The 24,837-nt window shown below is 49.4% G+C and overlaps 14 protein-coding genes across 14 annotated transcripts; 9 read left to right on the forward strand and 5 right to left on the reverse strand.

The window, feature by feature from the left end:
- Window positions 1-5: 5 nt before the first annotated feature.
- KL911_002504 (uncharacterized protein) lies at window positions 6-1,796 on the reverse strand (the record flags this gene model as incomplete). Its single annotated transcript, XM_043197581.1, has 1 exon — window positions 6-1,796. One exon carries the CDS (start codon window positions 1,794-1,796, stop codon window positions 6-8), a length of 1,791 nt encoding a protein of 596 aa, XP_043054784.1.
- A 35-nt stretch (window positions 1,797-1,831) lies between these two features.
- On the forward strand, window positions 1,832-3,576 carry KL911_002505 (uncharacterized protein; the record flags this gene model as incomplete). Its single annotated transcript, XM_043197582.1, has 2 exons — window positions 1,832-2,053; window positions 2,251-3,576. The coding sequence occupies 2 exons, from the start codon at window positions 1,832-1,834 to the stop codon at window positions 3,574-3,576; spliced, it is 1,548 nt and encodes a 515-aa protein (XP_043054785.1).
- Window positions 3,577-3,688: 112 nt separating this feature from the next.
- KL911_002506 (uncharacterized protein) lies at window positions 3,689-4,792 on the forward strand (the record flags this gene model as incomplete). Its single annotated transcript, XM_043197583.1, has 1 exon — window positions 3,689-4,792. One exon carries the CDS (start codon window positions 3,689-3,691, stop codon window positions 4,790-4,792), a length of 1,104 nt encoding a protein of 367 aa, XP_043054786.1.
- Window positions 4,793-4,847: 55 nt separating this feature from the next.
- KL911_002507 (uncharacterized protein) lies at window positions 4,848-5,747 on the forward strand (the record flags this gene model as incomplete). Its single annotated transcript, XM_043197584.1, has 1 exon — window positions 4,848-5,747. One exon carries the CDS (start codon window positions 4,848-4,850, stop codon window positions 5,745-5,747), a length of 900 nt encoding a protein of 299 aa, XP_043054787.1.
- Window positions 5,748-5,888: 141 nt separating this feature from the next.
- On the forward strand, window positions 5,889-7,022 carry KL911_002508 (uncharacterized protein; the record flags this gene model as incomplete). Its single annotated transcript, XM_043197585.1, has 1 exon — window positions 5,889-7,022. The coding sequence occupies one exon, from the start codon at window positions 5,889-5,891 to the stop codon at window positions 7,020-7,022; it is 1,134 nt and encodes a 377-aa protein (XP_043054788.1).
- A 133-nt stretch (window positions 7,023-7,155) lies between these two features.
- On the forward strand, window positions 7,156-8,721 carry KL911_002509 (uncharacterized protein; the record flags this gene model as incomplete). The annotated part of the gene is made up of 1 exon (XM_043197586.1): window positions 7,156-8,721. One exon carries the CDS (start codon window positions 7,156-7,158, stop codon window positions 8,719-8,721), a length of 1,566 nt encoding a protein of 521 aa, XP_043054789.1.
- A 40-nt stretch (window positions 8,722-8,761) lies between these two features.
- On the reverse strand, window positions 8,762-10,465 carry KL911_002510 (uncharacterized protein; the record flags this gene model as incomplete). The annotated part of the gene is made up of 1 exon (XM_043197588.1): window positions 8,762-10,465. One exon carries the CDS (start codon window positions 10,463-10,465, stop codon window positions 8,762-8,764), a length of 1,704 nt encoding a protein of 567 aa, XP_043054790.1.
- A 139-nt stretch (window positions 10,466-10,604) lies between these two features.
- KL911_002511 (uncharacterized protein) lies at window positions 10,605-11,765 on the reverse strand (the record flags this gene model as incomplete). The annotated part of the gene is made up of 1 exon (XM_043197589.1): window positions 10,605-11,765. The coding sequence occupies one exon, from the start codon at window positions 11,763-11,765 to the stop codon at window positions 10,605-10,607; it is 1,161 nt and encodes a 386-aa protein (XP_043054791.1).
- A 176-nt stretch (window positions 11,766-11,941) lies between these two features.
- Window positions 11,942-12,997, forward strand: KL911_002512 (uncharacterized protein; the record flags this gene model as incomplete). Its single annotated transcript, XM_043197590.1, has 1 exon — window positions 11,942-12,997. The coding sequence occupies one exon, from the start codon at window positions 11,942-11,944 to the stop codon at window positions 12,995-12,997; it is 1,056 nt and encodes a 351-aa protein (XP_043054792.1).
- Window positions 12,998-13,005: 8 nt separating this feature from the next.
- KL911_002513 (uncharacterized protein) lies at window positions 13,006-13,932 on the reverse strand (the record flags this gene model as incomplete). Its single annotated transcript, XM_043197591.1, has 1 exon — window positions 13,006-13,932. One exon carries the CDS (start codon window positions 13,930-13,932, stop codon window positions 13,006-13,008), a length of 927 nt encoding a protein of 308 aa, XP_043054793.1.
- Window positions 13,933-14,045: 113 nt separating this feature from the next.
- KL911_002514 (uncharacterized protein) lies at window positions 14,046-16,508 on the reverse strand (the record flags this gene model as incomplete). The annotated part of the gene is made up of 1 exon (XM_043197592.1): window positions 14,046-16,508. The coding sequence occupies one exon, from the start codon at window positions 16,506-16,508 to the stop codon at window positions 14,046-14,048; it is 2,463 nt and encodes an 820-aa protein (XP_043054794.1).
- Window positions 16,509-16,645: 137 nt separating this feature from the next.
- Window positions 16,646-21,625, forward strand: KL911_002515 (uncharacterized protein; the record flags this gene model as incomplete). Its single annotated transcript, XM_043197593.1, has 1 exon — window positions 16,646-21,625. One exon carries the CDS (start codon window positions 16,646-16,648, stop codon window positions 21,623-21,625), a length of 4,980 nt encoding a protein of 1,659 aa, XP_043054795.1.
- Window positions 21,626-21,759: 134 nt separating this feature from the next.
- On the forward strand, window positions 21,760-22,824 carry KL911_002516 (uncharacterized protein; the record flags this gene model as incomplete). The annotated part of the gene is made up of 1 exon (XM_043197594.1): window positions 21,760-22,824. The coding sequence occupies one exon, from the start codon at window positions 21,760-21,762 to the stop codon at window positions 22,822-22,824; it is 1,065 nt and encodes a 354-aa protein (XP_043054796.1).
- Window positions 22,825-22,934: 110 nt separating this feature from the next.
- KL911_002517 (uncharacterized protein) lies at window positions 22,935-24,719 on the forward strand (the record flags this gene model as incomplete). The annotated part of the gene is made up of 1 exon (XM_043197595.1): window positions 22,935-24,719. One exon carries the CDS (start codon window positions 22,935-22,937, stop codon window positions 24,717-24,719), a length of 1,785 nt encoding a protein of 594 aa, XP_043054797.1.
- Window positions 24,720-24,837: the final 118 nt, after the last annotated feature.

The raw sequence follows: 24,837 nt of genomic DNA on the forward strand, positions 1-24,837 counted from the left end.
ATCTATTATTTGGAGAGATCGAGGTCTAAGTTCAACGAAGGCAAGCCAGAGGGATACAGGCTGTGTTCCGAGTGTGTTTGCTGCAAGGGCTGGGAGTTGAGAGTGAGCTCGTTGATGCGGGAGGACAGGCCCTGGAAGTCGTCCAGGCTTCCAGAATACGACGAGGCGCTGCCCTGCGAAAGCATCGGCTGAAACAGCGGAGTGCTGGAGGCAGAGTCGGGGAGCGAGCCACACCGCTTGCTTGCGGCCCCCGACAGCGGGTACTGCAGCAGGTTGTAGATGCCCTGTGCTGCCACCGGTGTAGAGGTGTCGGAGCCAGAAGCGTTGGAACGAAGGTTATGATGGTACTGCGGAGTGGCTATGGATCGGCGCTGGGCGACGCCGTATGCGTCCTGGTGGTACGAATACCCGTTGTAGGCGTTCACTGCCGGTTTCGGGCCCCCACATTTGAGGCAGCAGACGTTCTTGGCAAAATTATGGTATGCGCAGCTCTCGTTTGGACATTTCCAGTCGCCGGCTCTAAAGGGCACGTTCGACGAGCTGTTTGAGTTCGATTGTCTGTGGTAGTACTGGCCTGTGTTGATCGACTCCTGCACGGCTGCCGCAGAGGCAGCAGGGAACGAGCAGCGGAAACATGCTGTTCTTCGCTGGAAGTTGGAGAAACCGCACGACGGACAGGTCCAGTCGCCGGGCCTGGGTCTGTTTTTCGAAGACGGGAACGGCGTGAGAATCTCGTGCGCCTTGTCAAGCACGGAGGCGGACGAGGGCTGCACCTCCACGATTCTGTCATTCAGAAGTCTCCCCGTCATGGCCAAGGAGTCCAAGGCTTCTTCGTGGGTAGCAAACACAGCGAAACCTGAGCATGTGGGCTTCGTACCTGACGATTGTGAGCTCACGCTGTTGCTGCCGCTGCTGTTGCTGGTGTTGGACCCTGTGCGGCTGTTGCTCTGCGATTCTGGCAGGGGCAGGCTTTTCACGGTCCAGAATGCCACCGGTCTGCCACCATATTGAGTGAACCATGACTCCAGCTCGCTCTGCGTGGTGTCTGCCGGCAGATTGCTCATATACAGAATTCGGGATTTTTCCGACTCAAACTGGGCCAAGTCCAGCGCCATGTCATACGGTGTTTCGAGGATCTTCGAGCCCTGTGGAGACGATTTCTGGAGATGGCCGATCACCTTGATCAGCAGCTGCACTTCATCGGCCGCGCGCCGGGGCATGGAGAGCGTCAGAGAGTCGCCATACGACGTGTTCACGGGCTTTATATCGGCAACGTCGAGATCGAGCGCGGAAACGATGTGCGAAACGGTAAGGGAGCCAGGATGCTCCAACTCCTGGGACTGGCACTGCTGGAACTTGAGATACTCCTTCTTGAGATCAAAGTACCGAGAGTGCTCCAGATACGACGGCAGCTGTATGCTTTTTTCTCTACTTTCCTTTGGGAGCCGCATTCTGAGGTCCCAGCTGTTGAAAATAACAAACGTGAAGTCTTTTTTCGCGGAGACAAGGTGCTTCTCGATGTCCTGTTCCAACAGCAGGACGCAGTCCTTCAGAGAGGGAGCGTTCTTGACATTTTCCCAGGTTAAGGAAGTTTGCGAGGTACACAGCGGCGTGACGGGGGTGGTAAGGGGCTTGACGAGCGACGAGTTGGTCTTGATCTCGGCGAGCGACTGCGAGTCGACCACAGACCAGGCAATCTCGAGGATCTCGCTGGAGTCCTTGGAGGAGCTGAGGTCGTCGCCCGTGGTGGTGATGTGGAGAACAACAAACGCAGACGGGCTGGTTTGTCCAGACATTTTGCGGAGATGGTCGAGAAGATGGAAATTTTTTTATGGATGAAAAACCACAACACTGGGGGCCGAAAACATCCGTGCACGCCGAACCCCTCCCCACGGGCCGATTTTCCCTGATCGGTAAGCGCAAAGATCAGCGGGAGTATGTGCCCTGCCCTGATGTAATCGCGCAAGCGACAATACGAAACAGGGATCGGAAATTCACAATGTTGGCAGCACAGTACCTGCTGAAGCAGCAAGCAAAAAGACCGTTGACTCAGGTCGGCATATGCAACAGGAATAAATTCTTTGATTCTCTGTCAGGGGAGGAAGCGGATTGCAAAGTGTGTGTGCTGGAAACATGAGCGGCCTCGCTTAGCGGCCCGCGGGCGAAATTTTTTTCGCGCACGCCTGCCACGGACAAGGGCTGCATGCACCACGCGGGAAGCAAATCTGGCATGCTACAGGCGCGCAGCAGTGCTGCAAAGTAATGGTGAACTTTTTGAAGAGTGTTCATGTATGTAATGAAAGTTTTTTTTGGCAAGGGCTTTTACTTGAGGAAACTTCACCAATTGATGCAGTAAACATACGTTCGTTAATGTCCCAACAGTACTCGCAGTACCAGCAAAACTACCAGCCTTACCAGAGCTACCCGTCGTATCAGCAGGGCGTAATGCCTTCTGGTCCAGTGGCACATAATTACACCTTCCAGCCGTACCAGACCGCCGCCGCACCTAGCGGAGATTCCGCTGCGGCGCAGGGGGCATCGCAGCCCGGAGCAGTCGCCGCGCCGGCAGGCGAGGCTCAGTCTTACCAGTACTATCCAACGGCGCATTCCCACTATTCGCAATACTCCTATCCTCCCCAGCCTCCTGCCCAGTCCCAACAACAACCCCTGCAGCCACAGCAGGTGGGCTACTACTACCCGCAGCCCCACCCTTCCACCTTCTATCCAAGACATGGACAGTATCCTGGATACGGGCAGTCATACAAGGGTCACATGCAGTATGTTTATAATACTCCCGGCAGCGCGGCCACGTCTGAGACGCCCGTGCAACCTGCGGGAATGAGGCCAAAGATAACAACGACCATGTGGGAGGACGAGAAAACCCTGTGCTACCAGGTGGCAGCCAATGGCGTTGCCGTTGTAAGAAGAGCAGATAACGACATGATTAACGGAACCAAGCTTTTGAACGTCGCCAAGATGACCAGGGGCCGCAGAGATGGCATCCTGAAAGCCGAGAAGACGAGGCAGGTGGTCAAGATTGGCTCAATGCATCTCAAGGGGGTGTGGATTCCTTTTGAAAGAGCCCTTGCTATGGCTCAGAGAGAAGGTATCGTTGACCTCCTATATCCCTTGTTTGTCAAAGATATCAAAAAAGTGATACAGCAGGGAACTCCGACGACCCAGATGAGCAAGACTGCCTCGGTCCCGCCGTACTCGTACTACGTGCCTCAGCAATATGGCTCTTCGGAGCAGCTGAACGACGAAAAAAAGGCCAAACCGGCGGAGTCGGGGTATGAGAAGCCCAAGGCCAAGTCTGACTACTTTTACGGGTACAAATCCCAGCCTTCTGGAGGCATGCACTACTCAAACTCGTATGCGAACTACAATTCGCAAGCCTACATGCCTCAAGTGGCCTCCACTCAGCCTCCAGCAGATCCCAATGCGTCTCAAGGATCTTTAGCGTCCACGAGTACACCTTCCTCCTCTGTTGGCTACGTCAACTCTGCTCCGGCTCAAAAATCGTCTGCGTCGGACCATTCCGAGTCCTACATTAAAAAGAGTTCCGAGTCGAACTGAGTGTTTTTGTGTTGCTTTTACTATTACTTTTTCAAGGCTCCAATTTTATAGTTTGTATTAATACCATTTATTTCAAGACTGAAATTTTCTTAAAAAAATTAAAAAAAAATATATGTCTTTATTTGAAGTTGAAGGATGGGGTTTGGAAGGCAAGAAGGTTGCTGAGCCCATTCCCAAGGCCAAACCAGCTAAGGAAAATAACGTTACAAAGAAGAGCGGAAAAAAGGCGAAACAGAAGAACCAGAAGCAGGGTTCTAAGGTGCATCATGCCAAACTCGAGGACAATGATATTCCCCCCACAATGAGTTCTGATAATTCCAAAGCCATATCTGCTCAATCGGAGCCATCAAAAGCTCCCCAGGTCGCCTCTAACTCGTCGCTTACTCCGCTCCAACGCAAAATGATGGCCAAGCTTGCGGGTTCGAGGTTCAGATGGATCAACGAACAGCTCTACACCATCCGGTCTGATGAGGCTCTGAGACTGATACAAGAGCAACCAGAACTGTTTGAAGAGTACCACGAGGGTTTCAGATCGCAAGTGCAGTCGTGGCCAGAAAACCCTGTCGATGTCTTTGTTAATCAGATCAAAACTCGGGCTACCACCAGACACGTCAATGCACCGGGAGGTCTTCCTGGTTTGGCAAACGGCAGGGTTGTGATTGCTGATATGGGATGCGGAGAGGCTCAGCTTGCGCAGGACGTGAAGAAGTTTATGCCATCAATAAAGAAGAAGAAGATAAAGATAGATGTGCACTCGTTCGACCTGAAGAAAGCCAACAACTTTGTGACAGTGGCTGACATCAAGAATGTCCCGCTCGAGGACGAATCTTGCACAATCGTGGTATTCTGTTTGGCCCTGATGGGTACAAATTTTCTCGACTTCATTGCGGAAGCATACAGACTACTGGCTCCAAGAGGAGAGCTCTGGATTGCGGAAATCAAATCCCGTTTCAGCGACGAGAAGGGAGCGGAGTTTATAGAGGCACTCAAGAGCTTTGGGTTTTTCCACAAGTCTACGGACGACTCCAACCAAATGTTTACTAGGTTTGAATTCTTCAAGCCACCACCGGACATTCTGGCCGAGAGACGGGCCAAGGAGGAAAAGAAGCGCAAGTTTGTTGAAAAGGAAAACAAGCTCGAAGCTCTTGAAACCAAAAGACAGAAGCGGCCCGAGGGAGAGTGGCTACTAAAGCCTTGTATTTATAAAAGACGGTAATCGAGAATTTTGGGAGAAAAATATTTCATGTATAATAATTTCCTCAATTAACGTCATGGTACTGAGAATAGGATTTATCCCGGAGCATTTCTCCACTCCTCTGCAGTTTGCAATAAACAAAGGGTATTTTGCACAGAATGGCATTGAGTGCCAGCTGATCGAGTATCCGTCGGGCTCAGGACACCTTATCCAGTCCCTCAAGAACCGCGAAATCGACATGGCCATTGGCCTCACAGAAGCTTTTGTCAGAGGTATCTGCGAGGGAGACCACGAAAGTTACCAAATAGCCGGGACCTATGTGCAGTCGCCTCTCTGCTGGGCTATCTCCACCGGTGTCGAGCGCTCAGACCTGACCTCCGAGACCCAACTTCAAGGCGCATCGATCGGAGTCAGTCGGATTGGCTCAGGCTCGTACGTGATGTCCTTTGTTCTGGGTTTGCAGCACCACTTCAAGAGTCCATTTTTCAGCAAATTTGTTGTTCTGGACAACTTCAAGAACCTCAGAGACTCGGTCAACAAAAAGGACAACGTTGAGGCCTCGGACGCGTTCATGTGGGAGCATTTCACGAGCAAGAAATACTACGACAACGGCGAGATCAAGAAGATCGGCGAGATCTACACACCGTGGTCTTCGTGGGTCATTGTCTCCGGCAGAAGCGTGGAGCAAGAGCATGTCTCGTCCTTTTTGAAGGCTGTGCAACAGGGTATTGAGTACTACAACAACCACAAAGACGAGGCTGCGAAGTACATTGCTGACCATCTGGACTATTCGTATGAGGACGCCAAGGAGTGGCAAAAGACTGTCAAGTTTGCTGACAACGTCGAGGAAATCGATTTCGAAAAGGACATCCTCGGCACGAAGTCGGTCCTAAAGACTGCCGGAGTCGTCCAGAACGACGGCTCTGAGACGGACGAGCAGATTCTGCGAAAGCTGCATGCCGGCGTCATCCACTAGGTAGATATAAAGTTTTCTGTCATTCTTGTTCACGGTAGCAGAACATCAATTTCGGGGTAAGCATGTGATTTTCTTTCGACACAGAAGATCAGGACCCTAACTAAATTTACACCCTGTTACTGATTTTTGAGGACGTGCCAGATGTCGCTCGAAATGCCGCCCAGCAGCTCGAAGAGCCCAAGCTCGGGCTTGTTTTCGCCTGGGTTCACCAATGCCCCGGCTCAAGGCAACATGAACGCCGGTTGGGACACAAACGAGGCCACCGGGCACAACAGCGCACACCAGCCCGACTACTTTTCTGCAGATCTTGACTTTGACACCGCGTATATGCTGATGACTAACGAACTTGACGCGGGCGTGCCTCCTAATGCCGAGTTTGCCGCCGCGAACAAACACACCGCCGGCTCGCAAACCACCTCTGGATCCAGTTCTTCTGACCAGTCGACAACCTTTCCGCAGACGCCGCCGATGACAAACGTCGTGTCTACGGGGCTGTCGCCCTTCTATAGATCGCCGAAACTTGTGCACGAGCAACTTTCGCGACCGTTGACTCCAGACAACACCAAGCTTCATGAGAAAAACAGCTTTTTCGCGCGATCGTCCTCGTCGTTTCATCTTGGGGAGTCGAGTCCTGCGCAGGCCACGTCTCCCGTGTCGCCGAACACGAGGAATCTGCTCACAACGTTCAACAATCTGAGCTATTCTGCCAATTTGGTGGGCCTGGCCCGACAGCAGTCGTCAGAGCTTCTTTCCGTATCCGAAACGTCTGCCCTTGAGAACTTTCTGGACTCGATCGCCAACGACCAGAGCTTGTCGAACCTTTCTAAACACTGGCACTCTATTGATCCTCTGGCCAGCTCAATAAAGGACTCGAAAAAGGTCCCGGACGCGGAACTGGAAGTGGTTATCAAGACAGACGACGGAGAACAGACTCTGCGGTCTCCGCCGACGCAAGAGGAGAAGTTGGCCCGAGCAAATTACCAAAAGCGACAGCGGAGCGAATCTTTGTCCAAAAAGCTGCTTACAGAGGAGGAGAAGAAGCTGAACCACTCGACGTCGGAGCAGAAACGGCGCGCAATGATAAAGAATGCCTTTGAGGACCTATGCGATTTGATAACTTCGTCTCCTGTTTATCTGCGACAGACCAGAGGCGACGGTAGCAAGCCGAAGAGCAAGCGCAAAACAATGTCCAAATACAACATCATGATGCACTCGATAGAGGAAATTGATCGCCTCCAAGATGTTAATAGACGGCTCAAGCAGCTGATAGGGTAGATAGGGGTTTACTGATGAGATACGAGAGAACATTATTGTAAGTCGATCGACGCGTCTCTAAAAGCGCTCCGCGAAAAATGCCTGTTTATATTTTGTTTGTTTACCGTTCACCTGGCGCTACGAATTGGATACCATGCGCCAGCGCTCAAACTCTGCGTCTTCCGAGGACGATGACTACCTTGCAGATTCCTCTGAACTTCATCTTCATTTTGATAACAAGAGTTTCGACGACACGTTCAATGAAAATGAATTCATAGATATGGTTTTAAACAGAAGATCAGACCGAGGACACGAGAGCGCGTTCGGACGAGCTCTGCAAGCCCGCGAAAAAGAGTATAATGAAAACGCAGAGCCAACCCTTGACTTCCAAACGCCAATTCCCAACTCTGTGGCATCGTCCACTCCAAGACTGGTTCCGCCGCAGAATGTGGGGATATTACAGAGCCACCGCAGAAACGTGTTAAATGAACGTCTTGACAGCGCCAAATCAGAGCCGAATCAGGTTCAGAAACTGGTGGTCAAGTTTGACGATACCGTTCAGGATAAGGAGAATCATCATCATGTTCAAAAACTCAAAGCTCTGCAAACAGAAAAGGACCAGCTTCAAACCAAGATTGAAGAGTTGGGTTCACAGAATACGAAATTATTAATCGATCTGGATACAAAGAACAAGGAGATTGAAGACCTACACAAAAGAATAGACTCCCTGATAGACAGCCGAAGTGTTATTCAGAAGGAGCTGGACTCTTTCAAGGAAATGATCTTGGGAAGGGAGGAACTACAGAAGGATCTTGACTTGCTGCGCAAGTCCAAAGAGTCATTGGAGTTGGAGAATGTGAACTTGAAGACTGCTGTGCAGGACCAGGAGACCAAGCTTCTCGATTCTGAGAAGAGAAATTCCGAGCTGGAGATGAAACTAAAGGAACAGATGGACTCAGTTGCCAAGTTGTCTATTGAAAAGGAAACAGCAATAACCACGGCTGCCGAGCTCTGCGGAGTACGTACAGAGCTGGACAACGTAAAGAAAGAATTGCATATCTCTCGTGACCAGAACCAAACCTTGGAGAGAGAAAAGGAGAGACTACAAGTACAACTGGAGGATAAAACGCAAAAGCTTTTGGACTCTGAAAAACACAACTCTGAGGTTTCCGAGCAGCTAGACACCCACAAAATCCAAACAGAAAAGGAGAAAGGACATCTTTTGACGGAACTGCATGACGCGCGAAACCATTTAGATCAGTTGCTGCAGGAACGGCAGCATGCAGAAAAAAGACTTGAGGATTATGAGTATCTCATTGAGTCGCTAAAATTGGAGAATGAAAAGCACGTTGCCAAGCACGGGGATTTGAATTCCCAGCTAACGAAAGAGGATCTCAAAAATTATGCATTATTGAAGCTTGAAGAGATCGACTCATTGACGTTCGTGGAACTTGCCAACAACATGAAACAACTGCTTCACACGTTCGGGATTCGCTACCAAAACTTTGGTCCCTACTTCCATTTCTTGAGACAGTCGTTTGATTACTACGAGCAGTTTGCGCTGAACTTGCACGAGCTTCTATACAATGAGAAGCCAATGAATCCGGAGCTCCTTATTTCCCAAAACCTACGCAAATTTTCGCCCGTTAATGTCAAGAGTCTGAAGCGCTGTCTACAAGGCATGCTGGATGCTGTGGATACCAGAATGTATGGACAATAGAAATCGGATTTAAACAAATGCAACCAAATACCCAAATATTTCATTTCAGAGACGAGATGTCAACTTCCGGCCCAATAGTGACAATATCATCGTAAAGTAAAGTGGTCAGGAACTCAGCCACCTCGTTGTGGCCATTGATTTCCTTCTTGAGACAGTCCGCTGCAATCTTGAACTTGTTGTTTGGCTTGTTGGCAGCGCATCTTTCGGCCTCCTCGTCGATCAGCTTGCTGATGAACTCTGGAGTGATCGTCTTGCCGGTATCGTCCATCTTGACTGCATGTTTGCACCAGGAGTACAACTGCAGTCTGGAAACCTCTGCGGTGGCAGCATCTTCCATTAAGTTGTTGATAGGCACGCAACCAAGGCCTCTGAGCCAGCTCTCCATGTAGTTGAGGCCAATGTAGATGTTGGCACTCACGCCCTTCATGGTGATCTTGCCGCCAGGAATGTTAGTATCGACAAGATCAGCCTCTGTAATCTCGACGTCCTTTTGGATGTGGACCTGGTTAGGAGTAGGCATGTGCTCCTGGAAGACGGACAAGGCCGTAGGGAGCAATCCCGGGTGAGCAATCCAGGTGCCGTCGTGGCCTGCAAGAACCTCTCTGAGCTTGTCCTGTCTCACGGCCTCCATGGCAGCTGCATTCTTCTCTGGATCGTCCTTGATAGGAATGGTGGCAGCCATACCTCCCATGGCGTGAACACCTCTCTTGTGGCAGATCTTGATGAGCTGCTTGACGTAGTTGGTCATGAAAGGAACCGTCATGGTCACTTGGTGCCTATCAGGCAGAATATGTTGCTTTTGGTTTCTCAGTCTTTTGATGGTGGAGAACATGTAGTCCCATCTTCCACAGTTCAATCCTGCGGAGTGGTCTCTGAGAGCGTACAGAACCTCGTCCAGTTGGTAGGAAATAGGCAGGGTCTCGATCAAAACGGTGGCCTTGATGGTTCCTCTAGGGATTTCGAGGCAGTCCTGCGCAACACAGAAGATGTCATTCCACAGCTGGGCCTCCTTGTAGTGCTCCATCTTCGGCAGATAGAAAAATGGAGCAAGGCCCTGTGACAGCAGGAACTTCGCGTTGTGGAAGAAGAACAGGCCAAAGTCCATGATCGAGGCCGAGATAGGCTCTCCGTCGACCAAAATGTGCTTGTCCACCAGGTGCCAGCCTCTTGGTCTGACAATCATCACAGGCACTCTTCTGCCCTCTCTGTTGATTTTGTATCGTTTTCCAGTGGCTTCGTTGGTGAAGTCAATTCTGTCTCTGATGGCGTCGTACAAATTGACCTGGCCGTAAATCATGTTGTTCCAAGTTGGAGAGCACGAGTCCTCGAAGTCCGTCATATACGTGAACACGTCTGTGTTGAAGGCATTGACGATCATCTTTGCGTCTGGCGGACCAGTAATCTCGATCTTACGGCACTGCAGTTTAGGATGCGTCGGCAGACACTTCCAGGTAGGGTCGTCCCTAATGTACTTCGTTTCCTCGAGGAAGTGCAGCGACTCACCGGCGTCCAGCTTTGCCTGGACCTTTTGCCTGTTTTCCAGGAGCTGTTTCCGGGTCTCGTTGAAGCTTCTGTGAAGCAGGACGATGAACTTCAGAGCATCCTTGGTCAGGATATCCCTAGGAGTGGCCGTGGACAAGAGAGGTTTGTCAGAGACCTCACCTAGGATCTTCACGTTATCCAGCGTGGTTGGGTTGATTTGTGCCATTGGGGAATTGTCGGATGCAGTGCGCAATGGCTGCATTTATAGGGCGCGAGTCATCCCATTCCATTCATCCTGTATCCCACATGGTTGCGCCGCTGGGAGAAAAAATGCCGGGTTCGGGGTTCTCCGGAGACCCGATGAGCCTTGCGGCCGCTCTGGGGAACCGGAAAAAATTATTTTAAATACTATGTGTATCTTCTATAAAGTCACGCGTTTCGTGCTCGCTGTATGACTTGACCCTGCTGAACGCAAAACTGCGCTCGTTGCTGATATCCAGATCGCCCTCGTCCAGGGTCTCCTTGTTCACGAAACCCATACGCTTCCAGTTCAGCTTGTGGTGTCGCGCGTACTTACCACCGTTGACGATTTGGAACTCGTCCACAAAGGTGTACATCGGCACTGGTCCGCTGCAATGGCATCGCACATGCCCGTCAACAGTCATTGACCATGTTCCTTCGTAAACGCGCTCCCACTCGCTCGTCCCGAAAAGCTGTCTCCAGTTTCTGTAGAATTTGGGCACAACTTCCTGCGGTTGCATTATCGTAAGCAATTTTTGGCAGCTCCCGTCGGGGAAAAATCTGTAGTAGCGATAGTATGTTATCATGCGGAACGGCAGGTTCCACTGGTTCGAGAACTCTGAGCGGCCTCCCTCGCGCTGATAGTTCACCACGCTAATGTAGAGGCCGTTATACTTGATGAACGGCCGCTCGCTCAGCATCTTGTGCCAGCTGTGGTCCCAGATCCGCACCATCTGCCACTGGTCTGCCGTCACACCGTTGAGCACCCGTTCAGAGTCGTCGTACACCTGTTTCGGATACACCAGCATGCACAACCGTCTCCAGCTGGCGGCCTGGCCAAACCCTAGCCAGGCAAGCTTTCTACACGACATGGCGAAATTGAACCACGACGGCGTGTCGCTGCAGATCAGAATCTCTAAAATATTGCTAATGACCTCGTCCGGCAAGGTCTCCAGCCATATGGGCTTGTCCTCGTCTATGGGATGTAGAACGGCGTCGTGAAAGGACTCCAGCAACGGCTTGACTTTGATTTTGCTAAGATCCAGTTTCGTGAACCCGTTGTGCACAGACCCATCCTTGCGCCTCTCTGGCGTCGGCAAGCTCTTCACCAGGTTCTCGCGGTAGCGCAGATCCACCTTTTCATCTAGCTTGTACGCCTTTCGATAATAGTCAATTGCTTCGCTCAACGAACCGGCCTGCTCTTTGTTGCTGCCCAGCTCAAAAAATTCCAGCGCAATGTCTTCCTTAGTCTTAGTCGGGTGCTGCCGGATGGACTCCAGAGTCAGGTATTTCAGAGACTCTTCCAGACTATCATTGGACATCGGACTGGATTTTGATAAAAAATACGTTTGGATTACGTAACTTGGAGGCTCGGGCTTGTTTCAAGCATGTCTCCACCAGCCGATGTGAGTCGATGCTGCGACAGTTTGGTTACCATTAGTGTTTACCTGCTCACTTATATATACCAAGATGACCCATACCATTGTACTCATCAGTAATGACACAGCTGAAAGACAAGTTACGCGAACTGCGGGAGCTGACAGAAGCTTTATATCGAGATTTCGGGCTCAGATGCGAATATACCCTTTCAGACACCAAGGATACCTTGCTGCCAGAGACGAGTAGCGCCCCCAAGGAAGCTGACACTTCTGGCTCCTCGGCGGACGAGACTTCTGTGATCGAGTCGACTTTCAAGACCATCGACATCGACCCTTCCAACTCGAGTGAAGTTGACGAGTACCTTATTCAATGCTTTGACGAATTCCAGCAGATTCCATGCAAGTTGCTGGCAAAAGCATGGATAAGGCTCATCGAGCCTAAGAAACAAAGCAGATATCCTTACAAGCTTGGGGATCGGTCCAAGCCGTTGTGGTGGCCAGAGAGTTGTCGCCATAAGGAGCCGGACCACCTGCGCAAAGAAGAGCGGATCGACCTGCTGGTGTGCATAGTGAAGACCTTCAGGTTCCAAGCAAAAGATTTGATCGCGACGGCAGAGTCTGTCGGAGACTTCAGCATCGCCCATGGAGAACACACAGCAGTAAGCAGATTGAGTAGACGGAAGCTCGACATACTTATAGAAATGTTCAAAGTTCTCAACGCTGCGCCCGGTTCCGGGCCTGTGACTGTGAGTAAACCTGGCAAAAAATACTCCAGCAAGGTCTACACGAAAAAGGTGCTGCAGCGCAGGCTGGAGTCCGAGCAGCGTGAGAACATTCCTCCCGAAAAGCATAGGCTTCCGCCTAAAACGCCATCGCCACGAAGAGTGCTCGGGACGCCGCTGATACCCTCGAATACGCGACAAACCTCGACTCCGGAGATGAGCTTCCAAAATCACGACTTTGGGCACGAGAACATTGAGCCTAGCTTGGCAAGCCGAAACCCGCTCAGCCTTTTAACACCAAACAATTTCAACCTGCTGCTCTTGTACGGGCCATCATCAACCGACTTTGGCGGCCTTTTCCAAGCCAACGAGAATACCAGGCCCGCGCAGCGGGCAACGTATTTCCAAAGAGTGGACCAATTCGATAGCGACGAAACAGTGAGCGACTGTTGACACGTTCATCAGACACTCTCGCCTATCGGAAAGTATACTATTTGAGTAATGAATTTCCCGCCGTAGCGATGGATGCAGGAGCCCGCAAGAACGTTGTCGACCTTGGAGTTACAGGTGATGAGGTGGTTGAGCATCACATGGTTAGGAATGTCCTGGTGTTCAATGCTCTCAACGTAGTCTGAGTGCCGTAACTGTGAGATTGTCTGGACGCCCTGGTCGCTGGCCCTTTTTTTTAGCTGTTCCCTTATTGATTTTGAGCGGTGCTGGCGGCTGTACTTGTCCATCAAGTTCAGGTTGTTGATGTTGTAGTGGTGTTGTTCGTTTATGTAGACGTGGTTCGAGTACTGGTACTGGTACGGATATATGCGATAGTTGTGGGAGGGCGAGTCGTTCAAAAGGTTAGAGTTCAAATAAGGAGGTAAAAGCGGAGGTTCCTTGAATCCCAGCGACTGCAGAAAATCGAAGTGGTTCATCTTCTCGAACTCGGCGTCCGAGAAGTCGTATGGCGATTTATAGGGGTAGTGTAGCTTTTCGGGAAGGTAGAAATCGGGGATCTCGTTTGTGTATTCCTCTTTTTCCTGCTTTACCAGGCTGGACGTGGAAATATCTAAAAAACTTAGGTCGTGCGCAAGAGCTGCCTCAGAAAGCTCTTCGACCGTGGAAGAAGCGCTGGACGTGTTGGCCAGCGGCACGTGGTTGTACTCGTCCTCGAGACGCTGGTCGTCTACGTCGTCGGAAAAGAACATTCGCGAAATTGTGCGCTCCGGCTCCCTCTGCGACCTCTCCTCGTTTTCCGCGATGCCTGGGGCCGCGCGGCTCGACGCTGAGGACGACACTGTGGACGTTTCCGACGACGACAACACCGGATGGTCTTCGATATTCTCAATAAATGAGTACGAGCCTACTTTGTGAGCCCTGTTTTTTTCTTCCATCATGGATGGAACAGAGATAGTGCAGGTTAGCAAATATATATAAGAAGCCTGTGACGTCATTTCGTCTGAAGGTATCGCTCGCACAGCCACAAAAAAACATCACCCCCCGCATCAAGCTATGTAGCCCTGCGTTTTTTGTTGTTTTGCGGGTTTTCCTCTTGCATGTTCTCCTCCGCATCGGAGTTGAACAGTCGTTCAAGCTTGTCTCCGAGAGCTTGGAAAACTTTTTTCTGGAGCCCAAACTTGTCCATCGGAATATGCATGTTGTCAAACGCGATAATCGCTTCAATCCGGGGTGCATTGTCGACCATATCGGCGATCAGAGGCACTTTGAGAATCGGTGAACGCGGGTCCACTTCACTGTTGCTACGGAGTGGATTCTGCAACTTCTCGTACACCTTGGCTGCGCTCGAACAGTAGCGGTACCGTTGGCTGAAATGTGTCAGTAGCAGCTTCTTGGTCTTCATCAAAATGCCCATCTGCACGGCCTCCAACGTCGTGCTGTGTCTCTTTTCGATGGCGTCTTCGTACTTGTCGTCCTCCAAAGTGGCCTCGTGCACCAGCAGATCGCAGTCGTAGCCGAGTTTCGCGAAAGCCTGTCGCGGCCTCGTGTCTCCGGAGTACGCAACTTTGAACGACTCCGAGCCGACTGCAAAGTCCAGCACACAGCTATACGAATATTCGCAATGGAAGGCGTAGCATGTCTTTATGGCATTAAGACCGGCGTCTTTGTACAGCTGGCTCTGCAGCTGAATATTTTTTCTGGGCTCTATTTGCGTACCTCTCGCCTTGAGAGTCTCATTCTCGGGAACATCCTCGATAGGTATCTGCTCGAACTCGGGCCGGACCTTGCCGGAGTTGAACTGGTCGCAACTCAGGTACACGATATTCGCCAGATCCAGAGTGCTGTCAATACGCTGCAGTTCAACGAGAAACTTCTCGTATTGCCATGGAGCCACGACATACAGTTTGTCGTGCTCGCTTCTTACCTGGCACCATTTCTGTAGTAGTGCGACTATGCCGATGTGGTGGTCAGCGTGTAGATGCGACAAATACACCACTTTCAGCTCTCTGAAAAGCGTGGCAACGTCTTCCTGCGAGTACAGCTTGTTGATGCTGCCCAGGGTGTTTTCGCCAGCGTCCAGGAATATGGTTCGGTAGCCAGACTCGGTTGGCACTCTCACAGCATTAGAGATCACGTTTCTGAGCTTAGACGGCAGCGCCGAGCCCGTTCCCAGAACCAGAACTTCAACTTGTTCCTTCAAAGGCCGACGTCTGTCCGGAGCATGCTTCAGTTTATTATTTGGAGGAGCGGTAGCTAGCTTCACAAACTCTTCTTCAGAAACAAAATTTGAAAGCTGCAACGGAGCTATTTCTTCTGCATAAGCGTTTCGCACAGTCTTGACCACTTCGTCTGTGCTGGTACAACTGTTGGCTCTCATGATCGAGGTCACGCCAGGCCCGAAACCAAGAGTTTGGCCACATAGCATCGGCCGCACGTTGGATAAGCCTTCTGGTATCTGCTTTTCGGGCTGATCGCTCCATCTGAAAAGAGGAAACAGATCTGGAAGCAAAGCGTGCCACTTCAAAGAGACGACATACGACGCCAGAAAGTTCAATGTATCGGGAACGTATTGTCGGTGAGAAATAAAGTGGTAGGTGTCAGGGCCGAACGATCTAATGAATTGCTGGTATTCTGGGAGATCGAGCACATCATTGACCGATTCATCAACGAAATGGTAAACTGCTGAATATTTTTTTCCCGAGAGCTCGCTCTTCCAGTCGTGCTTTATAGTGTTTTGCAAATACTCCGGACCAGGAATGTCAAGGAATAAGATACTATCAAACGTCCTTTGGGGCTCCAAAACCTGTTCGGGCTTGATTTCAGTGCCATCGTCGAGCGTCACGCTCTGAAAGTTGCACAAGTTCTTATACTTCTGCCTCGGACATCCTAGCTCCTTGGCTTTTTCAACCAAAAATCTTCCACGGATAGGGTTCCCCGTCATAATGTAATTTGCGGACACTTTTGGATTGTGGACATCGGACGGTATCTCAATATTCATGAGAGCGCGCCCAGTATTGCCCATTCCTGTCTTTATGAGAAAGATGTACTGCACCAGATCAGATACGCGATCGAATGCTTTGCTAAGCTTCATGTGTTTTTGGCTTGCCGATTTGATATTCACTGCTTTCACTTTGTATGCGTCAGATTTGTATACATCCAAATCGTCAATTTTCAGCTTCAGTCCGAAGCGGAAGACAAAATACCTCCAGGATGCAACCACATACTGAAGAATATTGTTTCCAGTGTGCACCACTTGGAGGTCTTTTAGCCCTTGATCTGCAACGGTAAGAATAAGTCCAGGCAGCCCGCTTATTGCTGTCCAGTCCATAATGCCCGTGAGAAACATAGTGTCCAATCTAGAGGTTCTAAAGCCCATTTCATTGCATTGCCTCTGTAGACCTTCCGGCACTTGACCTATAAAATGCCGCTTGCCGGTCACCGAGTCTGTCACAAACACCGAAGGGCGGGCTATTTCGGCCGTCGGGTGGTTTGTGACTATGAGCTGGAACCTCATTCCGCTTTTGCTTACCAGTCGTCGTAACAATTTGGAAGTCTGAAGCAGTGAAAAAAATACTTTTGACACAGCCGTGAAAAAAAAATATATTCAAATTTTTTTTCAAATAAAAATTTTAGATCTTATTGTTGCCTGGCATGGTTGAAAAGCTAAAGAGAAAGAGAACAGAGAGAGACGAGGCCGGTGACAATAAGAAGTCGCTACTTTCTAAGAGCGCCGAGATCTCTTTTCCTAGAGGAGGAGGATCGGTGCTGACGCCGCTCGAGATCAAGGAGGTTGCGAATGAGGCCGTTAGCGATGCCCTAGCGGAAGCCAAAGAGTCAAAGGCCAGCAAGAAATCAAAAAAACAAAAAGCTGTTGTAGCACCTACTGAGCAGATTGAAGTTGAGCATGTCACCTTCAAAACGCTTCTTCCAGGAAGCATGGTCCTCGGACAGATTAAGCAGGTCAATCGCATGGAAATCGTTCTTTCGCTGATGGATAACCTGATGGGCTTCATTCCAATCACAAATATTAGTGACGCATTGGCTAGTCAGCTTCAAGAATTTGATGACGAGCAAGACGAGTCGGATGAAGAACCAGCATATGGCGATGATGAAGACACTTTCACAAATGGTATAATATCCTCGAAAAAGAAGTCGTTCCCGCAACTAGTTACTAGATTTCAGGTCGGACAGTGGCTGCGAGCTGTTGTTGTTGAAAGCACAAAGAGCAAGAAGAAGCGCATTGAACTGAGCATCGAGCCATCTAAAGTGAACGAACCAATCGATAACGAGGATTTGGTCACCAACGCTATTATTCAAGCCTCGGTCAAGTCTGTTGAAGACCACGGACTGGTTTTAGACGTGGGAAAAGAAAAAACTGGCGGTTTCATTGCGAAAAAAGACGTCCAATCCCTGGTAGATGTTGGTTCTGTCTTGCTGGTGAACATTGCCAGAAAAGATGGCAGAACGCTTATTTGCACCCCCGTCAATAAGCTCAGTGTTGTCCAAACTATTTCCTCGATTGACGCAATTCTTCCAGGTATGGGTGTGGAAGCCTTGGTGACAGCAGTGACTAAAGAAGGTGTCATTTGCAAGCTGTTCGGCGTAGGCAACGCTAGCATTCCCCTTTCTCACCTTGGAGTTTACGAATTCTCAGAGCTCAAACACAAGTTTGCTGTTGGAAGCAAACTCAAGTCGCGCGTGATGGTTTCTTACCTTAGAGCTGGCGACAAGAGGTTCCTTCTTTCTGTTCTTCCGCATGTCAAATCTTTGAACACCAACGTTTTTGGAGAGACATCTGCCCTGGAAGCCTTCCCAATCGGCCATATTTTTGACTCTGTCAGAGTCAGAGGAAAAGACTCAAGCTATATATATGTCGATGTGGGAAGCGACTTGGCAAGTGGACAGGCGCATATTACGAGAGTAAGCAGCACCAAAGACCTGGACATGGACTTTAAAATCGGTTCTACCCACCGCGCGAGAGTCCTGGGATTCTCTGCTACTGACAACCTGTATATTCTCACACTCGACAAGCAGCAAATAGAGCGCAAATTCTTGCGAGTCGAGGACATTCCTGCTGGCGAGCTCGTCAACTGCGAGGTTCGTTCTGTGGATGCCGAGAGAGGAATTGTTGTGAAGTTCGAGGAGGACTTTGAAGGAATTGTTCCGCCAGCATACATGAGCGATGTGAAATTGATTTATCCAGAGAGAAAATTCAAGATTGGATCCAAGATGAAGGGACGTGTTCTGCGTGTCGTCAATCAGAGCGGCAAGTCCAGGATCTATGTGACTTTGAAGAAGTCACTCGTGAACATAGAAGACGAAGATGTTATCTCCAGCATTGACCACGTTGAAGCAGGCAAGAAAACTCTTGCCACCATAGACAAAATGCTCCCAACCGGATGCGTCGTGAGGTTTTTTGGGTTTGTCAAGGCCTTCCTGCCGAACTCGGAAATCAGTGAGACGTTCGTGAAACGTCCGGAAGATCACGTCAAACTTGGACAGACCGTGAAAGTCCGTGTCGTTTCTGTGGACAGGGAAAATAACAGAATCAAGGTCAGCTGCCGAGTGTCGGAGGCACTGTCGGACATGCAAAAGAAAACGCTTTCCTCCATCGTTCCAGGAAGGTCCATCGTTGACGTCCAGGTTGTCGAGAAAGAAAAGGACTCTGCCATTGTGGAGCTCACCGAATCCGGCTTGCGTGGGATCATCTATGCTGGCCACCTCGGTGAAGGAAACTACGAACAATCTCGTGCCCAGCTGAAAAAGCTCCAAATCGGTGCCGAGATCAAGACTTTGGTGCTAGAAAAAGACGTGCGCTCTCGTGTGGTGAAGTTGAGTGCTAAAGAGTCGCTCATCAAAGACGCCCAGCAGGGAAAGCTGCCGCTACAATACAGAGACATAGAAATCAGCGATGAGCTGCTGCACGGCTTCGTCAAGTCTGTGACGCCGAACGGAGTCTTTGTAAGCTTTGGAAACGGCCTGACCGGTCTTGCACTGCCTCGTCATGCGGTCGAGAAACCTGTCGACGACCTGCAAAAGGCGTTCTTCACCAACCAGTCTGTCGCGTGTCACGTGATCAGGGTCGACGATGCGAACAAGCGGTTCCTTGTCTCCATGAAAAAGGAGACAAATACGACATCTGAGCCCGCGCAGAACCCTGTTGACAGCAAAATGAAGACGCTGGACGATTTCGCCGTTGGCAGGATCACCAAGGCTAAGGTCAAGTCTATCAAGCAGACACAGCTGAACGTGCAACTTGCAGACAACTTGCAAGGACGAATCGACGTAAGCGAGCTGTTTGACGGCATTTCAGAGATCAAGGACGCCAAGAGACCTCTATCACAGTTCCAGGCAGGCGACGTGCTAGATGTGAAGATCATTGGCTTCCACGACTCCAGAAACCACCGTTTTCTGCCGATCAGCCACAAGAGGACTAATCAGACCGTCTTGGAGCTGAGCGCGAAGAAAAGTAGCGTTCTCAGCCAGAAGCCGGTGGTTCCTGCCTCGATTGGAGACTTTCACCTTGGCGACGAGTGCACGGGATATATTAACAACTTTGCCAGGGGATTCTTGTGGGTCACGATCTCTCCAAACCTTAGAGCTCGCATCTCCTTGATGGACTTGTCTGACGACGCGTCGAAATTCGAAAATCTGGAAAAAGAGTACCCTGTTGGTTCTGTGGTGCGTGCTAAGGTGATTGATCTTGACACGGAACACAATATTTTGAGTCTGAGTGCTAGAAGCAAAGCAATTACTTCACTGGAGGACGTGGAAGTGGGATCTGTGATTCCTGCCAGAGTTCTGAAGACGAGAGAGAGCTATGTGGTTGTTGAGCTTGGCAAACAGGTTTCCGGTATTTCTTTCATCACCGACGCTCTGAACGATTACACCGATAAGCTCGACGATATTTTCTCCACTAATGACATCTGTGCTGCCACGGTGCTGGAAGTGGACCATTCCAACAAAAAGGTCTACGTTTCGCTGCGCACCCAGGACGTGAAAGACAAGAGGATTGCGTCGTATGAAGATCTCTCTCCAGGCACCCTTGTGCGTGGATTTGTCAAGAACGTCGCCGACAACGGTGTCTATGTTGCATTAGGAAGAACCGTGCATGCTCTTGTTCGTGTGAGCGATCTGTCGGACTCGTATTTGAAGGACTGGAAGCAGTATTTCAAGGTTCACCAGCCTGTTTTGGGTAAAATCACCAAATGCGAAGGCGTGAACCAGATTCTCATGACTCTGAAGCAAAGCGAGATTGACGGTGACTTCAGTCTTCTGAAGCGGTTTGATCAAATCCAAAAAGATGAAGTCTATGAAGGAAGCGTCAGACGAGTCACTAACTTCGGCGTTTTCGTGAACCTTGACGGAACGTTAAATATCAGTGGGTTGTGTCATCATTCTCAGATCGCAGACAATCCCGTTTCGAATCTCGAGTCTCTGTTCAGCGAAGGTGACCGTGTGAAGGTGAAGATTCTGGACGTTGACCGTGAGAAGCAACAACTCTCTCTTGGCATGAAGGCTTCCTATTTCACTGGCGAGACAGAAGAGCCTGCTGTTGAGGAAGATGAAGACGAGGTCATGTCTGATGAAAGTATTATTGACACCGCTTTCGGACACGAGTCCGACAAGGATGCTGAGTCGGACTATTCTGACGACACTGATGCTCAGGCTACCGACGGTCTCTCCGCTGGCTTCGACTGGACCGCTTCGATTCTGGACCAGGCCAAGGAAGACGTTTCCGATGATGACGAGATGGAGAAGCCAAGAAGAAAGAAGCGGAAGGTGGTTGCAGAGGATCAGACGGCCGACTTGAACTCCCGTCTACCGCAGTCTGTGTCTGACTTCGAGAGGCTTATTGTTGGAAACCCTGACTCGTCAATTTTGTGGATGAACTATATGTCTTTCCAAATCCAGTTGAGCGAAATTGACAAAGCCCGTGAAATTGGCGAACGCGCACTCAAAACTATCAATTACAGAGAGGAGCAGGAGAAACTGAATATCTGGATTGCGCTGTTGAACCTGGAGAACATGTTTGGCACAGAAGAGTCATTGGAAGCAACTTTCAAGCGCTCGTGCCAATACATGGATCCGTATGTGATGTACCAGAAATTGGCTGCCATTTACACCGCCTCTGAGAAGGTGGACCAGGTGGACCAGCTGTACACGGCAATGTGCAAGAAATTTGGCTCACAGCATACCTCTGTGTGGGTAGCATATGGATCGTTCCTTCTCCAGCAGCAGGAAGGAGAAAAGGCCCGTGAAGTGTTGGCCAAAGCCTTGCAAGTTCTGTCCAAACGTGACCATGTCGAGGTGGTCAAAAAGTTTGCTCAGCTTGAGTTCAGCAAGGGAGACTCAGAGCACGGCCGTTCGTTATTCGAAGGACTATTGTCGGATGTTCCAAAAAGAATTGATCTGTGGAATGTCTATATTGATCAAGAGATCAAGTTCGGCGACAAGAAGAAGGTGGAATCCATTTTCGAGAGAGTGATCACACGCAAGCTTAGTCGCAAACAGGCCAAGTTCTTCTTTGGAAAATGGTTGGAGTTTGAGGAGAGGCACGAGGACCAGAAGGCGTGCGACTACGTGAAAGCGAAAGCTGTAGAATATGCGCAAAGTCTCGGGAAAGAGTAATTGTTAATAGAAGTGCTAATACAAGACGTTTTCAAGGATTAATAAAAGGGCCAAAAAAATCCCCAAATATTTTGAGCTGAATTTATTATTTGTTGTATTTGTTCTATCGCCAAATACCCATCCCACGCTCTACAATGTCTTCTCTTACGCTGTTGTGGAAAACATATAGACAATTGAATCCCACCTGGATGCTCGGATTGGGCATAATAGCCGTACTAGTGGTTAGCGCTAGCATGAAACAGGCCCGTCTGACCAATGACTTTGTTTCCCAGTTGAGCACATCAAAGACCCTGAACTCGCTCATGAGCTGCTCAGGCTCTTACAGGAGTATTGACTGTCTCAAAAGATACCACAAAGATATTTTGCGAGAATTCGCCCCGACCCTTATACCAATTGTTCACGCTGAGTTGAAGTTTTGTCTGAATGGACTCCAGAACGGCCAAACAGGTGCAGATGCGCTTCTGGGCGTCCATTCATGTCTTAGCAGGGCTGACAAGCTCAATTCGGCTTTCCAAATGACACACGCAGAAACAGTACCATTCAATATCTCGCTATTTGCATATGTTTCAATCACCGCGCTATCCATAACATGGTTGCTGGGACCACTCCGAGCATCCGATCAAGAACCGCCTAAGTTCCAACACGATCTTGCATTGAAAAGTGTTGGCGAAAAGCTCGATCTTATGCTGAATGACATATCTGGCTTGAAAGAAAAGATACTGGGCCTCGAAAAGGCAGTTTGCAATCTAGAGCTCTTCGCCAACAGCTTTACAGGAACAGAGAGATCCTTCAGCAGAAGGCTTGAAAGCCTCTTACAGTCCTGCAAGGAAACCAGCCAACAGCTTGCATATGTTTCCGACCCCTTCCCTGTTGCGTCTGGTTCGATTGGTCGGACCACCAGACCGTCTGATATTTTGCTAGAGGACAAATCCATCAAGGTGGGCAACAAGACCTTCAACATCGCGACAAAGGATGGACTAGACCAATGGAAGACCTTTGTTCACCAAAGCATCAACAAAAAGCCAGAACCGGAGCCCATTGTGTCTGGTTCGGAGAACGATACAACACTCAGTCCCATTGATCTCAAAGCCTTGAGGACGACGGATGAGAACGGGAAGCCCTTTAGGCGGATTTTTGTGCCCAACAGAGGCTGGGTATCATCGAAGAAGCTCCATCAAGAACTGCAGCTAACGGCTTGAGCACTTTTGTGTTTGGTGTACGGGTGTGTTTTGTGTATATCCTTGTAAGTTGGCTATCGTAATAGGAAGTATCAATTGATGGTAATGCCAATTGTTTCGGCTAGATTGTGATGGAAGGTAATTTCTACTCCTCATATACGATACTATTTGACGTTTTCAAACCGGATCAATTGATAGGAGAGGTATTTTTACACGGCGAATCAAGCGTCAAGGCTGCAGAATATTTGGGAGTGCTAGACAAGAAACATCTGGTCAATTTCGGAGAAGATCTGTTTGCAGAGCCCTGGACTAATCTTGTTTTCGTTAATAAGGATATTTTCACCGAATTACCCAAAAAGTCTGTTACCGCAGGTGATCTAATAAGTTCATTGAGCAGTCTTACACCCACTGAGACTCTAATCGAACGGAAACTAAAGGCACTGAAGCTTCGCAACTCCAACAGAATTGACTACCGCTTTTCCAGAGTTGAGGTTGAGGTCGTGGATATGAACAGTATTGATTTGCACGCAAATGAGCCTCTGAAGGCCAAGTTGCTTGGCTATGGCGTAATCAGGCTCTTCAGGGACCGTGATGACATTCAGAACGAGGGAGGAGAGTCAAGGATTACTGGAGATGAAACAATGGTTGCTATATTGGGGGTTCCGTTCTACTTCTCGGCCAGCGACCTGTTGTTGGGATTCTTTGATGCCAATGTGAGAAACCAGGTGTCCCACTTCAGACTGATACGGACGCAGGCTCCTAATCGATTTATGGTCTTGATGAAGTTCAGAGATGCAGCGCATGCCAGGGAGTTTGTTGATAATTACAACGGGCAGCCATTCAACTCCATGGAGCCAGAAACATGTCAGGTTGTATTTATTAAGGAGATACTATTCCGTCCAAACAAGCACGACAACGATACCCTCAGCACGATACCATATCTCTTGGACGATCCTTTTACATCCAGCAACACAGCTCGGAGTTCCTCATCACAGCTAATCGAACTAGCTTCTTGCCCCGTTTGCTTGGAACGGCTTGATTCGTCCGTCACAGGGCTGCTTACCATCCCGTGCCAGCATACTTTCCATTGTCAATGCCTATCAAAGTGGAAGGATGACTCGTGTCCTGTGTGTCGTTACTCGGCCAAGTTTGACGCACGCAAGAACCATCAAGCACATCAGGAGGAAAGGTGTCTGGTCTGCGGGACTACCGATAATTTATGGATTTGTCTTATATGTGGCAACATAGGATGTGGACGGTACGACTTGGGCCACGCTATCGACCATTACAATGAGACTTCACATTGTTTTGCTATGGAAGCAACATCGCAGCGAGTCTGGGATTACGCCGGCGACAACTACGTGCATCGCTTAGTTCAAAACGAAGCCGACGGAAAACTGGTTGAGTTGCCTATACATAGCGGGAAAGAACATCAATCTAGCTCCTCAGGAAATGAGGACAAGGTTGAGAAGATTGGGTTTGAGTATTCAAAGATGTTGATCGCACAGTTGGAGTCCCAACGTGAGTTCTATGAGATGAAATTTGAGGAGGCTAATAATCGAGTCTTATTGGCCAACGAGAACATACAGACCATGAAGGAGCAGCTCAATGAGCTTCAACAGAGTTTGGCAAAAGTCAAAACAGAGAAAACAGAAAAGACTAAAAAGCAGAGAGATCTGGAACTGGAAAAAAAGTATAAAGAGGAAGTCACACTGAACGAGGCTCTATCGGAGAAGGTAGAGTATCTCACGAAAGAGAATCAGGAGCTAAAAGCACAGAATAAGGAGCTGCAGGAGCAAGTTAATGACATTATGTTTTATTTGGAATCGCAAGAAAAGTTTAAGAATGCACCGGACGAAGTGAAGGAAGGTAAAATTATCACAAAGCCTAGTCGCAAAGCAAAGAAGAAGCGCTAATCGTGGTCTCTCAGATTCACCAAGTACTCCTCATTGGTGTATGAGAAATTATTGAAATACACTGATTCCTCGAATTTATTGTCTGCCGTTGGTTTTTTGATTGCGATGTACGAGGACG

Source organism: Ogataea haglerorum (assembly GCF_019207285.1).
Source record: "Ogataea haglerorum isolate 81-453-3 chromosome Unknown 81-453-3_NODE_6_length_583072_cov_95.821986, whole genome shotgun sequence".
Classification (NCBI taxonomy): Eukaryota; Fungi; Ascomycota; class Pichiomycetes; order Pichiales; family Pichiaceae; genus Ogataea; species Ogataea haglerorum.